Source organism: Alternaria atra (genome assembly GCF_907166805.1).
Source record: "Alternaria atra isolate CS162 genome assembly, contig: 21, whole genome shotgun sequence".
Taxonomy (NCBI): Eukaryota; Fungi; Ascomycota; class Dothideomycetes; order Pleosporales; family Pleosporaceae; genus Alternaria; species Alternaria atra.
This window is the reverse complement of record NW_025091319.1, coordinates 1,121,346-1,147,460: the sequence shown is the minus strand read 5'-3', so window position 1 is coordinate 1,147,460 and position 26,115 is coordinate 1,121,346. Positions and strand designations below refer to the sequence as shown.

At 51.0% G+C, this 26,115-nt stretch overlaps 11 protein-coding genes across 11 annotated transcripts; 7 read left to right on the top strand and 4 right to left on the bottom strand.

The window, feature by feature from the left end:
* Positions 1–321: 321 nt before the first annotated feature.
* ALTATR162_LOCUS814 (uncharacterized protein) lies at positions 322–1,920 on the top strand (the record flags this gene model as incomplete). Its single annotated transcript, XM_043308408.1, has 4 exons — positions 322–403; positions 466–1,632; positions 1,673–1,857; positions 1,915–1,920. 4 exons carry the CDS (start codon positions 322–324, stop codon positions 1,918–1,920), a joined length of 1,440 nt encoding a protein of 479 aa, XP_043164343.1.
* A 993-nt stretch (positions 1,921–2,913) lies between these two features.
* Positions 2,914–4,650, bottom strand: ALTATR162_LOCUS813 (uncharacterized protein; the record flags this gene model as incomplete). Its single annotated transcript, XM_043308407.1, has 3 exons — positions 2,914–3,621; positions 3,688–4,385; positions 4,434–4,650. The coding sequence occupies 3 exons, from the start codon at positions 4,648–4,650 to the stop codon at positions 2,914–2,916; spliced, it is 1,623 nt and encodes a 540-aa protein (XP_043164342.1).
* Positions 4,651–5,128: 478 nt separating this feature from the next.
* On the top strand, positions 5,129–6,401 carry ALTATR162_LOCUS812 (uncharacterized protein; the record flags this gene model as incomplete). The annotated part of the gene is made up of 2 exons (XM_043308406.1): positions 5,129–5,356; positions 5,412–6,401. 2 exons carry the CDS (start codon positions 5,129–5,131, stop codon positions 6,399–6,401), a joined length of 1,218 nt encoding a protein of 405 aa, XP_043164341.1.
* Positions 6,402–6,491: 90 nt separating this feature from the next.
* ALTATR162_LOCUS811 (uncharacterized protein) lies at positions 6,492–8,438 on the bottom strand (the record flags this gene model as incomplete). The annotated part of the gene is made up of 2 exons (XM_043308405.1): positions 6,492–7,863; positions 8,134–8,438. 2 exons carry the CDS (start codon positions 8,436–8,438, stop codon positions 6,492–6,494), a joined length of 1,677 nt encoding a protein of 558 aa, XP_043164340.1.
* Positions 8,439–9,398: 960 nt separating this feature from the next.
* On the top strand, positions 9,399–11,455 carry ALTATR162_LOCUS810 (uncharacterized protein; the record flags this gene model as incomplete). Its single annotated transcript, XM_043308404.1, has 3 exons — positions 9,399–10,353; positions 10,400–10,895; positions 10,948–11,455. 3 exons carry the CDS (start codon positions 9,399–9,401, stop codon positions 11,453–11,455), a joined length of 1,959 nt encoding a protein of 652 aa, XP_043164339.1.
* Positions 11,456–11,747: 292 nt separating this feature from the next.
* On the top strand, positions 11,748–13,003 carry ALTATR162_LOCUS809 (uncharacterized protein; the record flags this gene model as incomplete). Its single annotated transcript, XM_043308403.1, has 4 exons — positions 11,748–12,003; positions 12,056–12,546; positions 12,595–12,664; positions 12,720–13,003. The coding sequence occupies 4 exons, from the start codon at positions 11,748–11,750 to the stop codon at positions 13,001–13,003; spliced, it is 1,101 nt and encodes a 366-aa protein (XP_043164338.1).
* A 631-nt stretch (positions 13,004–13,634) lies between these two features.
* On the top strand, positions 13,635–15,648 carry ALTATR162_LOCUS808 (uncharacterized protein; the record flags this gene model as incomplete). The annotated part of the gene is made up of 7 exons (XM_043308402.1): positions 13,635–13,844; positions 13,895–13,934; positions 13,988–14,326; positions 14,378–14,481; positions 14,532–14,550; positions 14,598–15,164; positions 15,218–15,648. The coding sequence occupies 7 exons, from the start codon at positions 13,635–13,637 to the stop codon at positions 15,646–15,648; spliced, it is 1,710 nt and encodes a 569-aa protein (XP_043164337.1).
* A 255-nt stretch (positions 15,649–15,903) lies between these two features.
* On the bottom strand, positions 15,904–16,632 carry ALTATR162_LOCUS807 (uncharacterized protein; the record flags this gene model as incomplete). Its single annotated transcript, XM_043308401.1, has 3 exons — positions 15,904–16,456; positions 16,503–16,532; positions 16,568–16,632. 3 exons carry the CDS (start codon positions 16,630–16,632, stop codon positions 15,904–15,906), a joined length of 648 nt encoding a protein of 215 aa, XP_043164336.1.
* Positions 16,633–17,532: 900 nt separating this feature from the next.
* Positions 17,533–19,342, top strand: ALTATR162_LOCUS806 (uncharacterized protein; the record flags this gene model as incomplete). The annotated part of the gene is made up of 5 exons (XM_043308400.1): positions 17,533–17,704; positions 17,768–17,974; positions 18,037–18,176; positions 18,348–18,613; positions 18,673–19,342. The coding sequence occupies 5 exons, from the start codon at positions 17,533–17,535 to the stop codon at positions 19,340–19,342; spliced, it is 1,455 nt and encodes a 484-aa protein (XP_043164335.1).
* Positions 19,343–21,342: 2,000 nt separating this feature from the next.
* ALTATR162_LOCUS805 (uncharacterized protein) lies at positions 21,343–23,880 on the top strand (the record flags this gene model as incomplete). Its single annotated transcript, XM_043308399.1, has 2 exons — positions 21,343–22,509; positions 22,618–23,880. 2 exons carry the CDS (start codon positions 21,343–21,345, stop codon positions 23,878–23,880), a joined length of 2,430 nt encoding a protein of 809 aa, XP_043164334.1.
* A 206-nt stretch (positions 23,881–24,086) lies between these two features.
* Positions 24,087–24,658, bottom strand: ALTATR162_LOCUS804 (uncharacterized protein; the record flags this gene model as incomplete). The annotated part of the gene is made up of 2 exons (XM_043308398.1): positions 24,087–24,524; positions 24,578–24,658. The coding sequence occupies 2 exons, from the start codon at positions 24,656–24,658 to the stop codon at positions 24,087–24,089; spliced, it is 519 nt and encodes a 172-aa protein (XP_043164333.1).
* Between the last annotated feature and the right edge of the window lie 1,457 nt (positions 24,659–26,115).

Below are 26,115 nucleotides of genomic sequence, written 5' to 3'. Positions count from 1 at the left end.
GTGCTAAAGGGGTTGACTCTTCTTCGTTAACGGTCAAAACGTGCGTCGTCGCAATCAACCAAGATAGGCGCTCGTTGATCGATTTGCTGCAGCCATGAACTCCGCAAAGATAGGCCACCGACATGACGTCCTGCCGGCGATGCATTCGGCAGCTTCTCCCGTGAGTTCCGCTATCTTGGAGTAAGCGTTCCACTTACTCCGAAGATAGCCCGCTAGGCACGGCGCTATCTACCCCGCAGACTTAATTGGCCGAGGGCAAAACCTAGAAGTGAAGGCGATGACCCACCTCACTCCAATTCTATCTCCAACAATTCTCACCACATGCACGGCCTCGCTCACGTTTGTAGTCACTGCTCAAGAAGCTTCAAGCGAGCAGAGCACCTGATCCGCCATACCCGTACACGTTCGTGCCTCCAACTCAGCGACTCCACATTAACGGCGTCGCAAGAGCTGATGTCACAATAGATACTAGAGAGAAGCCGTACTCTTGTCGTTGCGGAGCAGCTTTTACACGGCGCGACCTACTTACTAGGCATTGGCGTATCACTCACCATGCCGGCAACCCTGATGCAGAGTCGACAACGTCGACTGAAACTGCGACGACAATAGACGCACCCAGTTTGAACGTCCCCGGCACAGGGGCCGTGGATGCGCATCTCGTCCCACAGGTCCACTTAAACCAACTTGAGTTGCATACCCATCCTCCTGCTTTCCAAGAGCTTCAGCAGGCGCCACCATATCACGATGAAGGGTTCGAGGACTTCCGCGACTTTGTGAACTTCATCGACGGTGTTGGCCTATCAGCCCAATGGACCCCTGAGTACGATTTTGACTGGATGCGACTTGGCGAACATCATCAAGAATCTCGGCGACACTCTCGAGAACCAGAGGGTCGATCATCCCCTGGTGCTGAAGATATCGGCACACCTTTCAGCACCTGGCTGCCATCAGCACCGGCCGACGATCAGGTCAATTTGAAATCAAATGGGGAAGATGGTGAGAAGAGAACAAGGAGTGGAACATACAACGTCACGGATGAACATCGCAACTTTCTGGTGTCGCTGCTTGAGAGCTTTCCTTCTCCAATCTCCGATTTCCAGATACCTTCTCGACATACTCTCACTAGGTACATCACCGCATTCTTTGGCGGCTTCCACTCGCATTTCCCTTTCATTCATGCGCCAACATACAAACCATCATGTTCACCTCTGGAGCTGACCTTGGCTATGTGTGCTGCTGGAGCACAGTATTGCTTCGAGCGAAGAAGCTCCGAGCGTCTCTTTCGCGTATCAAAAGCTATCGTGTTCGAACGTTTGCGGCAGGAAGAATCGCACTTTGGTCCGCAGACTCTTGCTTTTATCGCTTCGACCAACATACTCTCACCAGAGGCGCATTTTGCCACCAGAAGAACAGGACCGTGGTCGCCTCTGGATCTAGCGAAGACCCTACTGATCCTGGTAGGATTTGCGACATGGGAAAGAAAAGACCTACTGCAGCAAGCGTTCGCACTCAGAGGTCTTCTAGTACAGACTCTTCGAGACATTGGCCTCAAGGAAGAGGAGCCTAGCAGAAATGTTTCGACCTCTAGAGCAGCAATGTGGGACCATTGGGTACAGCGCGAATCGTCCAGACGTACCAAGCTGGTGGCGTTCTGTTACATTAATGTGCATAGCATCGCATACAATATTCATCCCCTACTTTGGAGTAGCGAACTTCATTTGCAATTGCCTTGCTGCACCCAAGATTGGCAAGCTAGCAGCGCCGCACAATGGTCTGCGCTACAACGGGAGGGGCGAGAGGACCACATGCCCTTCCAACAAGCGTTGTCAATACTCCTGCAGGGGACGGCAAATCAAGGTAAGCTACCCGACTAGTGACCCTATCAATAACAGGAGATCAACTGACATACTTCAGAGCTAGTACATCCGATACCAAGTCCGATCGGAAACTATATCCTTCTTCATGCACTGCTTCAGCGGATACATGTAGTGCGGGAACTTTCCTTTCCCGCTACATCACCTGCAACTATATCAGCTACAGAGTTGCATGTCATCAGTCGCGCTCTCCGCGCGTGGACCTCACTTTGGCAACAAACTCCTGAGTCAATGCTGGATCCCAACAACGAGAGTGGGCCTATTCCATTCACATCGAGCGCACTATTGGTGGTGGCTTACGTGCGTCTTTCACTCGATATTGGACCTTACCGTCACCTGGAATCGCGCAGTGCCGAAGTCATAGCTAACGGTCTAGCCCACGTTCCGGACATTGAACGCAATGATAACTTATTATCGGCCCTGTTGTATTCGACACATGCACTTAGTATACCTGTCAGATTGGGAATCGACAGGGTTGCGCGAAGCCAAGCGTTCTTCTGGAGCGTTCAGCATGCCATATCGAGCTTCGAGTGTGCTATATTCCTTGGAAAATGGCTATGTTCCATCCCGAGGCCATTTCGGGAGGACCTACTATCGCGGTCAGAGCATCGTATCCTTCATTGGGTTCGATGCATCATTAAAGAAGCGTATGCGGTGATCGATTTCGACGATGCTGAAGAGAGTGACAGTATCCTAGCTGTACCCAGCGAGCCGTTCGCGCTTGGTGTTGCTGTACTGAACATCTGGTCGCGATTCTTTCGCGGTAATACCCAGTGGCAATTTGTTGTTAACTTAGGGTTAAGTTTAGAGAAATACATAGCCAAGCTTGCTTGAGCTATATATTTAATTCATTGCTTCATGATTCTCACATTCAACGGCTAGAATAGTATAAGCCTAATTGAGAGTTTGCTTCTTCTTGGGTACAATAACATATATTTGATCATCGCATGTATGTGAAGCAACAGCATGTGGTATACTTCCATGAAGTCTACAAAATGTATCTCCTTTTTTCGCCTCGCCTTCTATAGCCCACAGCTCTTTAGACCTTATTGTTGTGGATCTTCTCATCGTCGTCTTTGACAGTATACATGACCTCATCGTTTCCATCCGCGAAAGCCTTGTCTCCGAATGCGATTGCAATCTCCTCCAGCGAATGATTCGCCGTCTCCACGTAGTAGAAGTGAGCCAACCCTGCCGAGAAGAGGCAGAAGCTGGCGATAACGAGGTAGAAGTATCCGCCAATACCCGCAAAAGCATCAGGCGAAACCATGCCGATGATGAAGTTGAAGATCCAGTTGGATGTAGTCGCTAGAGCCATACCCTTGCTGCGGCTTCGGAGCGGGAAGATCTCCGCAGGCAACAACCACGGCATTGGGCCCCAGGTGAAACCGTAGACGATGTTGTAGAGCATGATAAAAGCATACTGGCCGTTGGCTCGGGTCATGATGGGCATGGAGGCTTCTGTGAAGGCGCAGACGACGCCGAGTAATACGGCCATTACGACACCGCCGAGGATAAGGAGAGGCTTGCGACCCCATCGATCGGCTAACCACCAGGTGATGACAGTAGCTGCTGTATAAGGGATGGCGTTTGCAGCGGTATAGAGAAGAGACCTCTCATCGGAGAAGCCAGCACTGGAGAGCGTCGAAGGCAGGTAGAATGAGATGATGTTGATGCCGTTGAGCTGAGCGAACATTTGGACGGTGACACCAACGATGGTGCGCTTGCGGTATCGGGTAAACATTTCCTGCGAGAAAAGCACGTTAGTCGTTTATCAGAATGAGAGGTATTTAATGTGAAGAATTTCACTCACCATCCAACCAGCTTTGCCAAGTTCAGCTTCATAAACGACGGCCTCCTGGATCTCGAAGAACGTCTTTTGCACATGAGGAGCGTCGGTATCACCGCTCGAGTGAAGGTCTGCAACTGTCTGGAGGCTCTCTTGCATAAATCCGTTGTTGGCCAGCCATCTTGGAGTTTCCGGAAGGAAGAATGACATGACTACCAGGATGAAAGAGAGGATGATCTGGATGATGAACGGCCCTTGCCAACTCATATTATCCGGAAGCATGAAGTGGAAGCCATAGTCAACCCAGCAAGACAGCATGTAACCTGCGATTAGGCATGTGTATTCGATGCCAACCATAAGGCCTCGAGCGTGGGGTGCCGCGATTTCGGTTTGAATGATGGGGACTGTCATAGAGAGGAAGCCTACTCCGAAGCCTTGGATCGTTCGGCCAACGACAAAAGTTGCGAAGCCTGGAGCAAATATCTGGATGAAGGCGGAGAGAAAGTAGATCAGGCCACCGAGACGAACAGTCCTCTTGCGACCGATCATGTCGCCGAGACGTCCAGCAATGAGAGCTCCCACAGCGGCGGAGGCTTGTAAGCAAGCGACGGATATTCCTGTGATAGAAGGATTGACTGCAGCCGTACTGCCGTCGGCACCACCATAGTCGCTGAAGAAGCGTCTGACAAACACCGGGTTGACCAGCAGGCCAGACATGATGCCTAGCAAAGTCAGCATCCTTCCTTAAATACGCAAGTATCTAAACGTACCGGAGTTGTAACCAAACAGAGCATCACCGAGGCTACCAAAGCCGCATGTTGCGAACAACAAGGCCTTGCCTTTGATGGGGTATCTGGCGGTAATCTTCTTCGGCTTCAGCTTGCTTTCCAACCAGCCTTGTTCAGCCGCGACTTGACCAGCGATCTGGGAGGCGCGCTGCTGGATGTTGGCACTCCGGCTGGCGACCGAATTGCTGCGGGTAACCATATTGTAAACACTGAAGAGCAAGACAGGAGTGGAGAAGTAGTGTGTGTTCTCGAGGATGCGGAGAAGAAGCGGTTGAATGATGGAGAAATCTGGGGAAGCATGACAGCTTTATCATCCCCAGACTAACGCGGTCAAAAGCACTCGACATCATCGCGTGAAGTCAAGTCCTGTCACGGTTCCGGTCGTAGGGTCGGACCTGCAGCGAAGAAATTTGGTCGGCGTACACTAGTGTGTCACCCGAATAGTCGATCAGCGCTCGAGCCGTGCTGGCCAATCAAAAGCGCTTCAGCTAACATCCGCGGAACCGATGTTGAGCCAGCAAAGTGGCCCGACTAGTCTGCGCATCCGAAAGTCAGCAGTGTGCATGACCCGCCGGAACCGAAACGTACTCGCACTCGTTATCGGATACCAATGCTTGACCGGGATATAATCTGGAGGATGTAATGGGGAAAATACGCCGCAAACACTGCCGTAAGCTATGTCTGAAGTCATATCTTCCTCAGCTGATGTTTACGATTCCAATATCGCCTTCGCCGAGAATATGTCTTTGACGTCGCCAGAGGATCAAAGCACAGCGCCAATCAACAAGACTTTCGTCCTGAGCCCTACCAAGCAATTCTCATATGAAGATCGGTCAGTTCCAGAGCTTCGAACCCCCAGGCATGTTCGTGTGAGAGTTGTGGCTACCGGCCTTTGTGGTTCTGACGTATGTAATGTTCCTTGTTGTTGTACTGTATTGACTAACGTTGACGGCGACACAGGTACACTACTGGCAGCATGGACGTATAGGGCGATACGTCGTTGAATCCCCCATTACACTCGGCCATGAGTCTGCAGGCATCGTCGAGGCCTGTGGCCCTGAAGTCAAAGAACTATCCGTAGGCGATCGAGTTGCACTAGAACCAGGCGTAGGATGTAACACGTGCGAGACATGTCGCGGTGGCCGCTACAACCTCTGCGAATCAATGCAGTTCGCTGCTACCCCTCCCTACGACGGCACCTTATCGGCCTTTTACTGCCTACCCGAAGAATGTTGCTATAAGCTGCCGTCACACATATCGTTCCGTGAGGGTGCCTTGGTCGAGCCGCTTAGCATAGCCGTACATTGCTGTGGACTCGCTGGGAACTTGCAAGGGAAATCCGTCGCGGTTTTTGGAGCCGGGCCCATAGGCTTGTTGTGCTGTGCTGTGGCACAGGCTTTCGGTGCGGCGAAAGTCATCGTTATCGATGCGGTAGCCAACAGGCTGGCCTTTGCTACCGAGTTCGGCGCCGACGATACATACATGATGGAGGCTGCGTTCCCAGAAACCAACGCTCAGAAGCTCATGGAGAAAGCTAGGCTGGACACAGGGTTTGATGTCGTGGTGGACGCAACAGGAGCAGAGCCATGTATCAACTGCGGTGTAGCTGCACTGAAACGCGGTGGAGTGTTCGTTCAAGCTGGGCTTGGGTCTCCGAGCATCGCATTCCCTATTGGCCAGATATGCGACAAAGAAGCTACGCTCAAGGGAAGCTTTCGATACGGACCGGGAGACTACAAACTCGCCATTCAACTGTTGGATTCTAACCGTGTTCGATTACATAGCCTCATAACTCATGACTTCGCCTTCTCGGACGCAGAGCAAGCCTTTGCCAATGTTGCAAACAGAGTCGGCATCAAGTCGCTCATATATGGACCTGGCATTGATAGGACATTTGCGGAGAGCTGTGTCGAGCAGCCGAGACACACGTCTGATCTTCCAAAGCTTTAGTTTATGACGCGCCGACTGCATATCGTGCGGATGTATATGTTCTGATTCAGAAAAATGGGAGCCTGTTGCAGGCTATTCGCGAAGCGACAGCTAGAGCTGAGGCTCATTCCAGACGGAATCCCAGAACCAATATAACCCGTTGCCAGTAGCATCAATGCCATTGTCATCGCTGATCCAGTCTAATTCTCCTTCGAGATTGAAGTCCTGAGTGCCAGTATTTGACCAGTCCACATTATGTCCGCCAGGTAAGTTACTCGCATTACCGTCGTTAGCGCTCCATTGCTGGGCGTCAGCAGTGTCGTCACGATAGATGCCATCGAGACCAGTAGGGAAGACTAGGTAGAGCACGCCGTCAGTACGATTTATAGCTCGCTGAGAATGCATCAACAACAGCTTACCTCTCTGTACGGATGCCATACTCTCGTGAACGCGTTGCATGCTGTCTACTGTATTGTGTTGAGGTCTGTAGTGTCCGCTGGGTGGTAGCTGCGTCGGCAGACGAAGGGTGTCTTCGACAGACATCAACGCTGTCCCTGCATGCGATCTCGTAATGTCGCTCTCTCCAAACATAGCATCTGCTTCTCTACGCAACAACATTTGGATGACGTCCTTGAGAACCATATTGCTCTGCATCGAAAGCTGTGTCTTCTTTCCGAGTAGTTCTTGTAAGCGAAATATTCGCGTAATGGTCCTCTTTACTTCTTGTGCTCTGTCCGAGAGTGGATCGGACAATGCTAAGACGGCCATGACAATAGCGGAATTGAACAAGTTTATGGCCAAGAAAGCTACTAAATGGCTATCAGTGGCTAGCTGAGAAAGCCGCGGGAGTTCGGTGACTTTCGAAGTTCTCAACGCCGCGTGCCACCATTGCTCGGTGCTTGACATGTGGCTTGTGTTTAGTGGGCTGGATTCATGGGCTGCAAAGAATGGTGATCCGACGTTCGTAAGACTTGCTGGTGATAATGCAACACTATGAGCACTTTCCGGTTGCGTCCTGATAAGATGGTCCACTTGCTTCGCGATCAATGGGCGGTTGAAGATGATTAGTAGGTTGTCGAATGTAAGCTGAAGAGACAACGCCTGTAGCTGGTGTACGCGCGCAGTGCGAGATTGGTCAATACTGCAGTCGAAGGCCATGTCGAGTAGAAGATGAGGCGGCAGACGTCGGCGCCATGCCCAAAGCTTTTCCGTCACTTCTATGATCTGATCGGTGTACTGTGGCCCACTAGGCCGTTCATTGGGTCCCACAGCACGCATTCCGAAAATGATCTCGATGATAGGTGACGCAATGAGGTAGAGCTTGTTCAGCTCTCGTTGGTAGGACGAGTAACATATCGTCAGGTCGGCTTCTGGAGGATCTCCTGGTTTGAAGTACGGCGACTCGCATACGTCGATTGGATGAACTGTGTTACAGTCCTTCTCGTTTATACCAATAGGCCGACCATATGTAATAGAAGCGAATCTGGACACGTCAGCTCATAACCCTACGACTTACGACGAAGCTCGCATTAAGCAGTAGACTTCTCTGCACTTTCAGGTAAAGGTACACTACCTGTCCCATGTATATATAGTCCACCAGACTCTTTTCCGCTCCTCGACATAGTGAGAGTCACCCCGTAGCGGCTGACGATGGAGGCCAATCGATTGCGCCGTTCGAATGGTTGCACCTAGTAACGCAAAGGATAGATTAGGTTTGCCATGATAGACATAGTAAGAGCCGAGTAGAATGCACGTCTGCACAGATGAGATCGTACTCTGGTCCATCAATTCAGTAAGTTGAGAGCCCGCGCCTTGGATGAGTGATTGCGACCAGGCGTACCAATCTTCGTCTGGGAAGTCCGAATCCATGTCTTTTTTGTGAGATTTGTACCACGCTCCCATCCCAGTAACTGTGGACAAGAGGAGAAGAAATGACTTTTGCGAGGGGTAGGCATGACCGTCCTTGATGGAATCGAATTTTGCCCGAAACCTTGGCTCGTAGATGACCAAACTAAACCAATGAACCGAGTCGAAATACTCCTCTAACAACGCACGCATCATGTCGGTGGGCGGTAAAGGATGGCCGAGGATAGCCACTATAGGGCGCCTCTGTGTACGATCTAATCGAGATGCTGGGGCTCTACCATATACGTCACCACCCGGTATGGCTGATGTTGTCCGCTTCAATGTTGGCTGGCTTCCCAGTCGGTAGATCTGATGTGCAATATCCATTGCTGAATTGGCTTCACCTTCTGCGATACTTGCACGCCTGCTCTCATCGCGACTGTTGATTTCCGTATCTATTGTTTGATGCGCATCGTCATGGTTCTGAATCGGTGCTGGTGGTTGCTCGTGTGAAGCTTCACGAGAAGGGCCCCGAGTGCGTTTTCTCTTCGGCGCGCGGCCTGGAATCTCGACATTGCTTGCGATACATTCGACATTTGCTCGGATGCAGAGCGCGCAAGGGCGAGATGTGTCGCACTTCGATTTACTCAGTCGATGGCGCGCGTGACGGGCTGTGGAAGGGCGGAACTAACTCGGCTCTTGTTGCGTCGACACCTCTCACACGCATTGCTGACTCTAGTGGGCAGCTGACGCCCAGCAGAGGCATCGAGAATCGCCGAAGACATGGTTTGGGCGTCGCCATCCGTGGAGTCGCGAGGAAATGATAAAGGCACGCGCAATACACGCCAAGTCAGCCGCAGGAGCTCGCCGAGGTTCGCATGGTTGTGCCGCTTGGACCTAAAATTTCAAGCCACTCCCAGTCATCGTTTTCATCTCCACTGTGATCGCCTTGCACGTCTTTGTCATTTCAGGTATGCAAACCGTGTGCTTGGGAACGTGTTTACATGCAATGAATAAAGCTTGTAGGCATCTTTGGCGTACAACCTGACTATCAGCGCTTCCGCCCCCATGTAACTACACAAGTGTTTTCAACAACCACATCAGATCAGCACCAACGATCATCAAATATACCGCTCGACTCGTTCTTCGACATCGCTGAGCGCGATTGCAGTCATGGAACATGATCAGGATAGGTATTCGCCATCCGACGTTCCCCTGGAAGAACATCGACCTTCGAAGCGACGACGAACATCGGGACAGCCTGCTCGCGAAGTTGGCTTGATGCGCAGCGTCCCAGACGACAAATTCCCTGGATTTGTCGGAAGTGCCAGTGGAATCTTCTTCATCAGGTCGGTGTATGGTGCGATTCGACCATCCGCGGTGCCTGCTGTCGCCGAAACGCCTGGGAGCGATATTGTGCCAGGTGAAGACGATCATCTACCTCTAGTGCAACCCAACTCTTCTGAGCGGCTATGGCGAGATGCTGAAATCGCGTCCAATCAGACCTCTCAGATATCATTTCAAGACCTTGTCGCATTTTCTGGGAGTTATTTTGCCAATTGGCACCCGCTCTACCCCTTCGTGCACGCCCCGACCGTCCTAGAGTACTTCGATTGTTATGCAAAGAACGGTTTCCCCGAACGTGATGCTTCGGAAGACCTCGACGTGGTGATAGTTCGGTCGATCATGTCCATCTCGCTTGCAGACCATCGGCAATCATCGGGGCTTGAAAGCGTTCAATATCCTGCCTGTATCGTCTTTCCGTCGTATGGTGCTGCTGTCGACAGTCTCCGGGCGATCCTATCACATCCCACAACTATACTTTCGCTGCAAGCCGCTCTCAGTGTGCAGCTCTTCCTAGTGTCCATGCTCCGCTTGAATGCAGCCTCCCGTCTAGGAGGGCTAATCATGCGTATGGCCGTGCAACTAGGCCTTCATCGCTGTCCAGCTAGATTTCCAGCCTTCACGTCGAGTGCGAGAGAACTTCGGCAACGCGTCTTTTGGTCACTATATTCCATCGATCGGTTCATTTGCCAGTCTATGGGCCTTCCACTCGGCCTGCATGATGACGATATCGATGTCTGCTTCCCCTTAGCGGAACATCATCAGCAGACGCATGTCGAGCCTTGTGAGTTTGTTCGTGTTGTGTTAGTGGTATAGCTCATAATTCATAGGTGTCAAACTCCGCATGCTACATCTTCTCGCCCAGCAAGCCAGGTTACGTGGCGAAATCATCGAGTTGCGCAACAAGTCACTACACTACGTTCAGAACGATCCTGACCGAGCGACATCAATAATAGCTAAGCTTACTCAGTGGTGGAACGATGTTGAGGACTATATTGATCCGGATAGCCAATACGCAGCCTCTCCTTACGCAACCGTAGTTTTGACACTGCTTAGACATGAGTCGATCATCTCGCTGTATCGCCCCGTCTTGGCCACTTCTCGCAAAGATGTCGCTTATGACGCTGCCTTACAGCAGTGCATCAATTCTGCGCGTAGCATCATTACAACCTTACACAGCGCTGTCCAGACCAAGCTCAGCGCCGGAGCGATCTATGATCCCCTAGCTTTGATGTGGCCCTCTTGCACATGGGCTGTATGGATTAGTACATTTATCATGTTCTACGCTGCCCACGAAAGTCGTATCGCTCATAACGTTGTCGTCAGGTAAATAGATTCCATCAGAAAGACTCTATCCCCGCTGATTCATGTATCAAAGATTCGCAGATAAAAGCCTCGACGTACTTCAACACCTTGCACGACGCGGCAGCGCATGGCCTGAAGCAAGCTCAGCAGCCATTCGTGACTTGCGGGCTCGAATGTTGCGCAAGCCTGCTCAGGCTCTTGTCAGGCACAGAACCGAAGCCCCCGGAGATCCATCCATCACTGATCAGGGCGAATCGAGCCTACGTTCGGTCTTGCACGAGCCACTCTTACCTGCCAGTAATGATACTCTAGTTCAAGATAGTGACCAAATGTCGAATGCCGCCGCTGCTCATCATGAACCATGGTACAAGCCATATAATACAGCATTCGACTTTACTGCAACGGGTAACCTGACTCAAAATACTAATGGTCTTGGTGAGAATGACAGCTACTGGAATGTCTTCCTTGGAGCGGAAGGCGCCAACGCATCATCTCTCGAGTACTCTAGCGGCTTGGACCCTTTTTCTGGTTTCGATATACCTTTTTGGTTCGACCAGGAACAGCATTGGGACTTTTCATAATAGCAAGCTTCAGTATCAGGTAGGTACTGCGCTTAGGGCATCGGCGACGAAGCGTCGGACTTTCTTTCTCCGCCTCTTCCCCGCACTTACCTAAATGGAGCACACCAGTGGCGGGATCAGCCGCAACAGCGCAACATTGGAGATACAAGAAGTTTGAAGATGGTGTTTCTTAGTCCGGAGTATTACGACTTAAAAGGCAGTACGCATAGAGTATTGCAAGATACCAATTCAACTGCTCTCTGTCGTGACGTCACGCCCATTCTCAATCGTCGCTTTGCACCTAATTTACAACATGTCCTCTAGCGCAAACAAACGCACGCACTCTATTGCGACTATGGGCGCCGATGGGATTGGTCCCGAAGTTGTCAATGCTGGCGTCCAGGTTTTGAAGAAGGTTGCGCAACTAGATGGCACATTTGGCCTACAATTCGAAGACTACGATTGGAGTTCCGAGACCTACAAGAGGACTGGCCAATACATTCCGGATGGAGGACTAGAAAAGCTCAAGAAGCATGACGCAATTCTGTTTGGTGCTGTAGGCGCCCCAGGTACGTACAAGACCCTAAACGTTGTGGATCAATGTGCTGACTTCACCAACAGACGTACCTGATCATATTTCCCTCTGGGGCTTGCGGCTTGCGATTTGCCAGACCTTCCAGCAGTATGCGAACGTGCGCCCCACCAAGATCTTTCGCGGAACATCATCACCCTTGCGAAACGCAGAACATGGCGACCTAGATTGGGTAATTGTTCGCGAAAATTCCGAAGGTGAATATGCTGGACAAGGAGGCCGATCGCATAAAGGTCAAAAGTGGGAGACCGCTACGGAGGTGTCCATCTTTACCCGCCATGGTGTAGAACGCCTGATACGTTTCGCCTTCGAAACAGCCCAGAGCAGACCAAGAAAGCAAATAACAGTCGTTACCAAAAGTAACGCGCAAAGAAACGGAATGGTTATGTGGGATGAGATCGCTGCTGAAGTTGCGAAGGACTTTCCTGATGTCAAGTGCGACAAGATGCTCGTCGACGCCATGACGTGCCGGATGGTGCTTGATCCTAAATCCCTCGACACGATAGTGGCAACCAACCTGGTGCGTATTTAAACATGTATACTTCTCGCGTTTCGCTGACTCCTCAAGCATGCGGATATCCTCTCCGACCTCGCAGCCGCATTGGCGGGCTCCATTGGCATTGCTCCTACCAGTAATCGTACGTACTTACCCGTTCCACATGCAATGCTCACTGCTCGTACTAAGTGTTCTAGTCGATCCCACACGTCAAAATCCGTCCATGTTCGAACCAATCCACGGCTCAGCTTTTGACATCACTGGCAAGGGTGTCGCGAATCCAGTAGGAACCTTTTGGACAGCATCTGAGATGCTAGCATGGCTAGGCGAGGAGCAAGCTGCAAAGAGGTTGATGGAGAGTGTGGAAACCATCACTGAGCGAGGCATTGCAACTCGCGATCTTGGGGGCAAAGCTTCAACGAAAGAGGTTACCGATGCGGTCTGCGCCGAGCTAGAGAGAATGTACAGTAGTGGTCGGTAGAAGCCAGGATTGGCATCATATTGCGGAAATGAGAGCCGCTGGTGGAGCTGCATCCCGGTTGTTGTCCGATACGGAACTTGACTTGCGGCTGATGCAGTTTCGCTTCAGGCTGGCACCGCGACAAGCGAATGATCATCAAAAGTCGACGCCAAGTATCGTCGGCGTCGATGGTCACTGATGCAAACTTGGTAATCTGGACCGCATACGCAAGTTCGGTCACTTCGAGGGAAATGCGTAGATATTCCCAGGAAAAAATAGTCTGAATCTAATGGCAGAGCCGCTGTCGATCTCTTATCTCCTGTCCCTGTTGTTCATCCAGGATAGGCACGATTTACCAGTATCTCCATCGGCGGCATCAGACCGAGCCATGCTGGTCGTCTGCGACTTGAGGTAGTGGATACTTGAGCGGCCAACCCAAAGCTAACCCCCGCATCCTTCCCCGCACACGACGACTCAATTACCCATGGCCCAGAACAACTGCCGTGGGATGGCGCATCCCCCACATTATAGTGCCCGTTGCATCTCCAACACTTTAGGATCGCATCTTCCATCTATCTGCTGCAAGATCTAGATTGCGCATCGTCCTATTCATCGTCGCTACCGTAACCGAATACGCGAAGATTGAGCGACCATGCCTCTGGGTATCTTGCAAGATTACAAACTCGAACATGTCCCGGGAACCGCCCCGTTGAGCGAGCTTGGTCGCATTGATCTTGAGATCACGACTGATGTTGACCGTGGACTGCTCAAGCACGATTCTACAGGGCAGATTGTACTCGTGCCGCAACCCTCTGATTCACCCAATGATCCGTACAATTGGCCAAGATGGAAGAAGGAGATGGTATGTTGGCCACTGCAAGACCATATAGGACGCACGTACTGATTGGACAGTTTACGGTCGTCATTGCGTATGGATGTGGTTGTGTAGGAGGTAAGTTCGTGATATTCGAGCACCATGTACTGAGCTAATGATATACTTCACAGCCGTCGGCCCGCTGCTAACGCCGGCTTTTGTACCACTGGCGGAGCAGTTCAACGTACCATTACAGAGGTTTACACTAGGTGAGCTCGATGCCCAACGTCTACAGCATCGCAAGTGCCAAGCTAACATATGGTTCCATCATTTCCTAGGCTGTAATGGTTCTTGTATCGTCGCCATCGCATTTGGCAGCCTCTTGTGCAACACGCTAGCCGTCAAAGTTGGGAGACGACCGGTTTATCTTATAACTACGCTGGGGTTGGCAGTGTCGTGTTTCTGGGCCGCAGAGTCCACTAGCTTTCCTTCTCTGGCAGCGGCTAGGGCAATCCAAGGGTTGTGCATGGGTGAGTTTTATTGGATATGTGATACCAGGAGAGCGTTGCTAACGTTCAAAGCACCGTTCGAGGCACTCATCCCAGCATCGGTCGGAGACATCTGGCATGTACACGAGCGCGGGTTTCGTATGTCCATCTTCAATCTTGGTGTCCTCGGTGGTATTGTAAGTCACTGGATGCATGCTGCGTTACAACCAGCTAACACAGTGCGCAGAACCTAGCGAGTCCAATTGGTGAGGCATATCATTAAGACTTCGCGTCCTGAAGCTAACAAACCCAGCTGGATCCGTCATTCAATACGGCTCTTACCGCATCGCAATGCACGCAATGGGTGGTGCCTTCGTCGTCATGCTGCTCCTCGTCTTTCTCTTCATGCCCGAATCCGCGTACCACCGCCACGACGTTATCAACATTGATACAAGTTCCAAAACTGTAGAAACCGATGCGATGGAGAAAGAGAAGGCTGTTGAGCGTATCGAAGACCATGCGATCCATCCATCCGTCTCTTCGGAGCCTGCGGACCCATACATCAAAACCCTTATGCCATGGTCCGGTTATTGGGACCATGTATCCTTCTGGCGCACGTTTCTGCGCCCTTTTGTGTTGATCATAAGCCCTGTCGTCATGTGGGCTACCTTGCTCTTCACCATATGCATATCCTGGCTAGTTTTGATCTCGATCACGTTGTCGCAGATTTTCTCCGCTCCGCCGTACAATTTCTCCGTAAGCGCGGTTGGCGCAACAAATGTCTCGTCGTTCGTAGCGTCGTTACTAGCCACGCTGGTAGCCGGACCGATCATCGATGGTGTGGCGAAGTTCATGTCGACGCGCAACAACGGTACTTTCGGTGAGTCTCATGCTCTCTAAATTAAGAGCTCAAGCGACTAACAGCTCTCATAGAACCCGAGTTTCGCCTACCAGTAATGATCACTTATTTGATCTTCACTGCAACCGGATTCTTTGCCTGGGGTCAATCGCTCTACAACCAAGACCCATGGCCTATTCCCGTGATTGTCTGCATGGGCCTGATCAACCTAGGTGTTCAGCTGGGTACCACCGCAGTAGTGACCTACGTCTCCGATTGCCACCGCGAGCAAGCCGCCGAGGCCTTTGCCATAATGAACTTCATTAAGAACCTATTCGCATTTGGTCTGACGTTCTATGCAAATGACTGGATTGTGGTACAGGGTGTAAGAGACGCGTTTTACGTTATTGGCGGAACTACTATTGCGGTCACACTGGCGACGATTCCAATGTACATCTACGGCAAGCGAGCGCGGAGTTGGGTGAAGAGGTGCGGTGTGCTTGATAGTGTTCTCAAAGTCGAGTAGAAGGGATCAATCGCGTAACGGAGATCGGTTCGCGTCGTTCCTGGATCTTTCCAGTTGTGAAGTCCGCAACCTAGAGCATCTTCGAAACATTTTACATTGGTAGTGCCGCAAGGCCTTTGACGGCATCCTACTGTCAGTAATAGGTTCCCCTCGCTCGACTGCATGAAACAATAATGTGGACGCCTTTCAATTGTTCGTTTTTCACGATTTGACACTGAGCAGCAAGCGGGGCTGCTAGCGACTACCAACTGACATTCAGAAGTAATTTTCTCGCCATTGTACGTATGAGTCTCGTGGTACGTTCGGTATTATAGGCATGTCGCAGTCTCTCAGTTGCTCAACGGCTGACGCTGATGTCGAAGTAACACCGAGCGTTTCCCGATGTGGGTACGCCTTACCCTCCGGACGCCTCTCGCTTGTCCTAAGTGTACTGTAGGCTTGGTAGCCAAGGACGGGCTCGCTAGGTCCCGATTGAGATGCTTCGGGAGCTGCACTGTCAGGATGCCGTGCTTGAAGCCACGCTGCCAATTGCTCATCTGTTTGCAAAGGCAGGCGCTTCCAATCCTCAAGCTTTTCGGCCTTTGAGCGTTGTGGCTGTGCAGCTTGCGATATTGCGCCCGATAAGCGACTTCCAGTCAATCGTATTGTGTCCTGAGTTTGGAGCGCGATGAGAGTCGCGGAGAGTGCAGCCTCGGTATCTGCAAGCCGTTTCTCGAGAGCAGTGATATATGCAGCTGGAAGGCCTCTCTTACCGCCCTCTTGGTAATGGCATGGCAGCGATGAAGTTCGACATTGAGTGCATGAAGGGCTGTGATGGTTAGCTGACGCTCCGTAGCTGGTATATAGTTACCGACATCTTTCGATCGCACTTGCACTTCTTCGATCTGCAATTCTCGCATGCGATGGCATTCAACTGAACCCCCAGGCTGCGACATCAGTGTGTGTACCAGTATGTCGGACGAGTTTGCGCACCGCTTCAGTCATCGTCGGATCGTGGGTGATGCGATGACGCGCTGCAGAGCGTCGGAAAGTGTGGCTTGGTGATCTGTGCTCGACCCCTAATTTTGCCTGCGTCCAGCCCCTCTCGTCATCATTTCGACTAAACAGCCACTTCGCAGCTTGGAACTATATACAGGAGAAATGTAACTACGACTTTTAGCAGCTACAACACCCATTCGTCTCACTACAATCCCCCACGCTTTGGTCGCGATCTGCAAATCAGCTGCTGGAGGATGCAACACTTCAACTTGCGCCCGGACGTCTAACCGTCAACCCCGAACCAGCCTCCATCCCGGCCCATCACCATGACCAGAGGTGCCGATCGACTCGCAAAACTGCAGAGTTCAACGATGACAGAGAACGTGTGGAGGATCCGGCAGAAGAAATTCCCCGCATTCAACCTTACCGGTTGTATCACGGACCGCGCCGAACTCGGCTAGCGTTGGGGAGTATGTCGGGCATCGGGTCATTTGTGTCCAGCCTTGTACACACATCTACATGCACGAATTCGACGTTGAACCCGGTGTTGTTGGACGTCGGAGCCTCGTATGACACGATATTTATCCGTAGCGCTGAGGACATAATCATCACATATCCAACCAGAATGTGACCCAACTTGGCGATGGTACGTTAGCTCAGAGGGGGACTTGTATTTGCTGTGATCAACGGTCATGCTTCACTTCGAAGGATGCGATCAACCATACCGTCAGGCATAAACCCCGCAAAGCCAAGGCGAAGAGATACTGGATATTCATTCCCTGGTCGGTTCGACGGTCTGTTGAACCGGTCAAGTGCTTGGCTTCGAGTATGTAAGTTGCGAAGGTGACATACAGGGCACCAAAATCAAAGCACCACGACCTAGAATATCAGCTCTATCAGACAGCTATGGCGCCAGCAGTTGCAGGTCCTGGTGATGGCATCATTGAGCGCCTTGTCGCTGCCGATAAAGTACGATGGTGGAACAAACCCAATCTCCGACGTCTCTACCTATTATTGGTGCCGTTCTGCTTTTTCATTGAGTCTACTTCTGGGTTTGATAGCTCAATGATGAACGGAAGTAAGTAGTATCTGCTAAAGTGTCACCTGCATGCAATGTGCTAATTCTTCGTCCGCTACCTAGTGCAAGCTCTCGAATACTGGCAAGAATACTTCAACCATCCCAAAGGAGGTCAACTAGGATTGCTTGTTGCATGCTACAACCTCGGAGCTATCTCAAGTATCCCGCTCGTAGCACTCGTTTCAGATCATTTGGGAAGGCGAAAGAGTATCGTCCTCGGGTCGACCATCATGATCATCGGAGCGGTCATGCAGGGCTTGTCACAGAACCGTGAGTACCCCAATCTCCACCATAATGAATATAAGAGCAATTTCTGACTATTGTTCATTCAGTTGCGATGTTTATTTTCAGCAGAATCTTTCTAGGTCACGGCATCGTTTATGCTATCATATCCGGTGCCGCCCTCCTTGGCGAGTTAGGCCACCCCAAAGAACGGCAATTTCTCGGCAGTCTCTTCAACGCATTCTTCGGAGTAGGTTCCATACTTGGAGCAGGTATTGGTAAGAATTCTTATCTATGAGGCACGTGTGAGGTATGTACTGACTTTGGGCACCAAATCTAAGTTGTGCGCACGCTACTTATTCCGAACGACTGGTCTTGGCGCCTTCCTTCAATCCTCCAAGCAGCCCCATCTGTTATACAGATCGTGTTCGCTTTCACAGTACCAGAAAGCCCTAGATGGCTAGTCTCGAAAGATAGGAGTGAAGAGGCTCTCGAAATCTTGATCAAGTACCACGCAGAGGGTGATGCTTCTGCTGAGCTACCTCATCTTGAGATTGCAGAGATTCGTAAAGCTCTGGAACTAGAGAACGAATCACGACAACGTGGCTGGGCTGAGCTTTTCCAGTCGAAAGGCATGCGACACCGCGCCCTTGTCGCTGCGGGGCTTGGTGTCTTCGTCCAATACAGGTAAGCTGTGACTATGAAATGCATGTGAAACATATACTGACTTCGTACCTCCTCTGTAGTGGCAACAATCTCATCAGCCAGTACCTCGTACCTATCCTGGAGAAGATTGGTATCGAAGATAGTCACACTCAAGTGCGCTACAACGTCGGCTCTGAAGCATGGGGCTTCGTCATGGCACTTGTCATGGCGACCATCACACCTCGATACCCGCGACGCAGGATGTACTTACTATGTGCAAGCTGCTTGTTGTGCGTGTATACGGCATGGACGATCGCACAGGCCCGTAACCGGATGACTGGATCAAAGGAGACTGGCTACGCCGTTCTTGTCATGATCTTCCTCTACAAGCCCGCCTACAATATCGCTTACAACGCTCTCACCTATGTATACATGGTCGAGATCTTCCCGTACTATGTGCGTACTAAGGGTCTTTCGTGGTTCCAGCTCTTCAATCGCTGCTCCGTCATGCTGGGTTCCTTTACCAACCCCATCGGACTTCAAGACCTTGACTGGAAGTTCTTGTTTGTGTACATTGCTTTGCTGTCTTGCGAGATCGTTTTCATTTACTTCTTGTTTCCGGAGACATACGGAAAGACGTTGGAAGAACTCACGTTTCTGTTCGAAAGTGAGAAGGAGGATCGCGATGCGCTCGCTGCAACCACCGCCAAGGTTATGGGACATGATGGCAACGTCACTGAGCTTCATGAGGCGCCAGAGAAGAAGGCCTAAGTTTAGAATAAAGTGGTGGCTGCAGCTAAGTTCAACGGGTCTTGCAAAAGACGTTGCATTTGGCGCTCACGAAGTGGGCTTCGATGTCGTTGGGGTGTTCGCCGCATTCCTTCTGGTGGGTATGAAACGTCCATGGACAGGAGTAGTGGGAGATAAATATGCACAAATTGTGGCTGTTCAAGCCTAACCTAGTCTTGCTCGCGATCTCTCCGGGATGTTTGAATTATGAATCAGTCTTCCCCTCTACAATCACATACAAGCTTCTCATAGTCATTGTAGCTCAAAGTAAAGATTCCGGTGCTGCGCACTGTCAGCCAACTCGTGGCTCTCATACCAGCTCGACATCATGTTTCTCACCGTTGCCCATCGTGCTGGCCGGCTTTACGGCTTAGCACGCGGCGCAGCAACATGTCAAACTGGAGCTTGTACTTGTTGGCGGCAACATATCGCCTGAGATTCCTCGTTGCCAGCCCCTCGAATAACGAGATGGGTTAGCAATTGCGCGAATCTCCACTTTGGATTTGCAAGTTTGTTTTGACGATACGATGCCCCAATAGTTCGCTCTCTCATGCGACCATGACACCGATTAAGGAACGGCGGCTACAGGCAACTGATCTCCGACTGATCGGGACTTGTGGAGAATCTCCCGAACGAATGGGAATCTGGCGGCTTTGAAACAACAAGAGACGGGCATAATTGTGGCCAGTGAGGGTACGCAACGACTGCAACGAAGCTTCGATTGCCGCGACCCGACAGACTGGATTTAGCTTACGCCGCTCATGGTATACGTGTCAGTAGCTAGGAAACATCGAATGGCATACTGAGCCTCAAGCCACGGTAGTATCAAGACAGTAAGCGAAGTGTTGGACGTAGATGGAGAGCTAGGTAATGTGAGACATACCACTGTCCACTTTAATGTACCTAGCTATGCCTTACCAGCTCCATGACAGAGCTGCTGTTACGCGTCTGCTTCGATGGTTAGCAGACGCCGTCACGTGAAGCTTGCTTCATGCATGCATGTGTTGTATGCTTTGCACCGATACTACAAATGCACGATAGAAGCGATATGGAATATTCGGAAAATAGACGCATGGCTAAATGTTCCTCTATGTTGATAGGTCGCTATTAATAAGTGGGGTTGTCGGTTCCGCGCTTAACGATAGCGCAACCCCGCTATCGCAACCCCCAAAAAAGATCTTCGAAACATCGTCGTCTGAACCGTTTCCACGGCCACAACCCCGCGCAAATTCATGCGATTGTCTCCGAGGTTAAAAAGCTGTATCGCCATTCGTTGGATTAGCACATCCAACATGTTCCCCCAACCACCACGTCCTTGCATTGGCTACAGTGTCTGATGAGGCTCGAAGCGCCTACACAACTGTGCCACATCGTCATCCAAACGTGACCTCAGGAAGGGGCTAAAAACCTAAGAATACGCCTAGCTGCATATGACTTAATACTACAGCGGCAAAAACATACGCTAGCCTAGCCATGCGGCCACCTCAGCGGTTATACACAAGCTCTGTACGGCTACACCCACACCGGTGCTCCGGCCTGACAGCTCCCGAAGCCCGCGCCGCACGCAAGTGTCCTAGAAACGGCCTTGAGCCGCCTCTCTTGGCATGCTTTTCGGGAGGTTGGGTCTGGTCCTTGCGGCTAGCTCGTGCCATGAATGGTGCGTTGGCTCGGTAATGCACCGATTTCCAGAACGAAGGCATAGTTTGCATGTACGCCGCAGTAACAGCAGTGTTTGATGTTTCGAGCATACTCCAATCAAGGAAATGGCTTGTGGAGGCTTATACTGCAACTGGGCGTTATTATAGTATGGTGATGGGAAGTGTCTAGTCTGAGCCTGCAGCTTCATTCCAGTCTGGCACTTTACTACTATTTCGAACGAAGCAGCATCTCATCATCTTTCTCATTCATTCGAGTATTCTAATTCACATTTTTACCTCTTTGTAATGCCTTACCCGATCTCTACATCAGGTCACACCCCGAACATGTCTCGTCCACAGAAAAGCCCTATGCACTGGCCGTCGTTTCCAGATATACCAATTTATCTCGATACCGGTGATGAACGCGCAACAGCCAAGACATACGGTACGACCCCTACAACGCCAACTACACCAGATATCATGCCTCCACACCGTCCGACACACTTGAGCCCGGCACATATCCACGCACCTCCGATCAGTCCAGTTGAACCGAGCCCTACTACAACAATTGAGACATCCAGTCATCGTTCAATCATCTGGCCGATCCCTGAGCCACCGCCAGAGATCCAACAACAGCAAGACTCTCGTCGACCAACTCTTCGCTTCTTCCCAACGCAGCGCCCGCGTGTCCGCCTTGATAACGTGCACTCACTTCAGATACCACAGCTGGATGAGAAGACCCCCATCAGTAGTCTTCATCCAGGTCTTGGAATAATGAATGGACCGCCAAAGCCTCCCTCTATCGAAGTCTCCGCCCCTATGGAGGACGTCGAAGACCAGCCAAACATCGCTGAAAGGATAGAGAGACGATTGTACCAGTACAGCATCTCAGGCAATATTATCAAGAGATGGCTCTTGGAACTACTCAGCTGGATTTTCAGTGCCTTCTGCATGGCCTCAATCATTGGTGTTCTCATATACTTCAAGGATGACCCTCTCAAAAATTGGACACTGGAGAAAAGGACGGGAGTGACACTCAACGCATATATCTCTGTGCTTTCCAAAATGGCTGGAGCAGCTTTGATTCTTCCTGTATCTGAAGCTCTTGGCCAATTGAAGTGGAGTTGGTTTCAGCAGAACTCTAAGCGAATGTGGGACTTCGAGATCTTCGATAACGCATCTCGTGGCCCTTGGGGATCCATGCTGCTTCTTCTACGCACCAAAGGCAAGGCACTGGCGGCACTAGGTGCCATGATCACGCTGTGTATGATGGCACTCGATCCTTTCTTCCAACAGGTTGTGAACTTCCCCGATCGCTGGGCCTTGGAAGATACTCCGAGCAAGATTCCAAGGACCATTCGATACGATCCTCATGCGGGTGTGGAATATCTAGACGGGTTCGAAATGTCTCAAGACGACCCGGATTTGTTTCATGTGGTCGAGAAGTTCTCCTATGGCAATGGAACACAGCCCGTCCCTTTTGGAAATGGAACACGCCCGGAGATTCCTCTGGTGAGTCGAAACGTACTCTTGAGTTCTTGGTACCATGTGTCATTCACGGATGACTACGTGGCACATTGAACAACGCTCGTGGGATACAAACGCTAACATATTCCCCAGTCATGTCCTACCAGTAAATGTACATGGCCCTTGTATGAGACGCTAGGTGTCTGTAGCCAATGCGCTGACGTATCGGAATACCTCACATACGCTTGCTTGGACAGTACAATCGACTGGACAGCGAACACGCAGGGGCTTTTTACTCAGGACGCACCATATCCGAATGGAACTATGTGTGGTTACTTCCTAAACGCTACTAGCGAGGCTCCTGTCATGATGTCGGGCTATCTCTTCGACTCCAATGGCTCCGTGAAGGGAGAAGCTCTAGCGACGCGCGCCTTCCCTTTGACCGCGATTACTACTAAAGAGCCACTCTATGGTGACGGCTCCATCCTATTCAAGAATCTTCGTAACACCATCGCGGATGTTCTTCTGGTTTCAGCAAGCGGAGGTCTACCCGATACTGTGTATCGAAACATTCGGCCAATTGCACAAGAGTGTGTCTTGACTTGGTGCGTCCAGACAATCAAATCCTCTTACGACTACGGCAAGTATGAAGAGGAGGTTGTGAAGACTTACCTCAATGAGAGTGCGGGTGATTTCCCCTGGCAAGCCTTCTCCTATGTTGATGATGGGGGAGAAGCCTCTGTGGACATGTTTTACCTGCAAGACATCAACATAAACAATGGCACCACTCCCGATGGCAACAGTATATCTGGTTACGGAGCGTCGAACACTACGGCAGTGTCGATCATCCAGGGACTCATTGATATCTTTCCCTCTTATACAACAGTGATGAACGAGTCTGCCGTTCCCGTCATGCGATACAAGACGTGGCAGGCAGGGCCGTCGTGGAATCGACAGCTCGAATACAACCCTTGGCTTGCACCAAATGTTTCGAAGCACATGGACAGGCTTGCGACTGCGATGACGAACGTCATACGCTCTGCTCCAAGCAACGAGATGATTACTGGACAGTCTTTTAGCAGGGAAACGTACATTTCAGTGCGTTGGGAGTGGCTTACCTTGCCGATTGGCCTCTTGATGATGAGCTTCATCTTTCTAGCTGCTACAATATTCAAGTCTGCACTCGAGAAAGAACAACTCGGCGTTCTAAAGAACTCAGCCATTCTAACATTGTTGTACGGCGTCTCTGACGACATGCGCACCAAACTTACGCGGTCCTCCAGCACAGGTACACCGAGAGCAAAAGCAAAAGAGCTCAAGGTCAAGCTGAATCCGAACATGGGATGGAGGATATCAGGAAATCTCTTCTCGCCAGTCGCACCACGGCCACCTCAACCACCACCAGGTTGGATCTGAATTACGGAATGAGAAGACTTTAATCATCGATGGAAGTTGTATTAAGAAAGCTACAGGGTCGGTCTGACTCGACAGGTTCCCTCAAGCACCGGGCCGAGCTGGTCCTGTTTTCGGAGTACATTATAACACAGTATGGAATCGAAACAAAAGAGAAATACAAAGAAGATTACTCGGAACTGAAATGAGAACGTTACTTCGAAGTCATATCAATGGCCGCCAGGGGTGTTAAACTTGATGGGTTCAGCGTCTCGTCGGTGACCACCGGAGGTGTTGAACTTGATACCTCCGGCTTCAGCATCTCGTCGATGACCGCCAGGGGTGTTAAACTTGATGGGTTCAGCGTCTCGTCGGTGACCACCGGAGGTGTTGAACTTGATACCTCCGGCTTCAGCATCTCGTCGATGGCCGCCAGGGGTGTTGAACTTGATGGGCTCAGGCTGAGCTGCAGCATCCCGGCGATCACCACGACCTACGGAACGTCCCATCCTTTGACGGGCCTCGACAACGCTGGTCTCAATCACACCTTCGTTTGGTTCACCAAAATTATGCGTTATCTCTACCACTGACTCTCTCTTCAAGAGATCTCGGAAAAGGTTTGCTACAGAAAAATCGCTGCGACGCTCGACCGTTGGTATCGGACTGATCTACAAAGAGTTAGCCACAGAGGGCGACGTCTTTGGGCATTGGTGATACTTACACTGCTGATTGGTGCTGGTACAGGTGCTGCTATGATGGGAAGCACCATAGCTGCGGCAAGAATGATGGCGCGTGCGTGCATGATGGCGGTTGTGGTCGTTGTGCGTAGAACTTCGTTGTGTTGCTGGGTCGAGGAGGAACTGAGACTGCCTAGTGAAGAGGGCAATATTGGCGTGGCCAAGAAAGAGTTTGTGTCTGAAGAGATGGTCTTGTGCTTGAGATGCTACCTGGAATATGGGACGTATCGATGCATTTATCCAAGGTCCTGGATCTAAGGCAACGCTTGTGAGGGTGCGTCACATAACGGACTCATTTCCACTACCCATCCACGGCGCTTCAACCCGCAGTGGCCCTCTCGATGATAACCGCCTTCGAAGCCAGCGACGCGACGCAGGGTGCATGGGATGAGCACACACATTGCTCATGCAATGTGGACGTTGTGCAATCATTGGGGGAAAGGTGCTAAAGCATGACCACTGGGGTACAGAAACGGCAAGCTGAAACGCAAAGACCGACGTGATGAGGACACAAGGCGTTAGGCTGGGCCTCATGGAAACCCAGCAACGCGACGTGACGAACTCAAAAGGCCCTGACAACGTCGGCACACTAAGTTATCACATCCGAAGCGCTGTAGGGCTCTCAGGGCTTTCTACGAGGCGATCCCGTAAACACACGACTTTTGTAAGTCTTGAACTCTTACCTATAATTTTCCTAGATCCTCCACGACGCCAGAACGCTTTCTAACCAATCGAAAGGTGTTGGAATTGTGACGTGGCTTGGCGGCGTTTTGGACTTGCCCCTGGAGTTGAAGCGATTGGCTCTACATCCTTGGTACCTTGCGCCATCGAACCGGCTTCGCGACCGAATCACACGTTACCCGCACACGTGACTTCTACCGGCGTTACGCTTTCTGTGACATTGCACGGCTTCTGTAGACATTCAATACAGTATGATTCAAGAGGAGAAAGCCACATGCTGAAATGATGTTCTGGAGTGATATCGTTCTTGTCTAGGTTGCATGCCCAATTCACCTAGCATGATGTGACTATCGGCCCGGGGCGTGTTGCAATCGAATGTGCATGAAACTGTCTTTCTTGCGACTGCCGCGCTGTCGCGCTATTGATGTTGCTTTTGTGACGAACACCCGGGCGAACTGCAAGACCTACAATTGTCGTGAGTTACCACAAGTGCCGTAGTAATCCATAAACCCAAGGAGAATTGTGTTACATGCTTAAACATTCTAGTCTATGCCTCGATTGGGATATCATAGCAAGTATAATAGCATCCTGGAGGTGAAGGAGACAGGGCGACACAAGAATGCTGTAGCCAATAACAAGTGCCTGTGAGCCGCCCGGGGTTAGCATCGACGTCAAGACGCTTACTTCCGCTGGTAGGCTCTCGGCGCAACCCATCACCCGCATGTCAACCATATCGAAACCCCTGATGCTTCTGCATTCTCGACTTGGCCAGGATGTGCGCAAGCCTGGCACATTTCACCTGCGTCGCGACAATGCAATGCACCTAAATCACGGTTCAGAT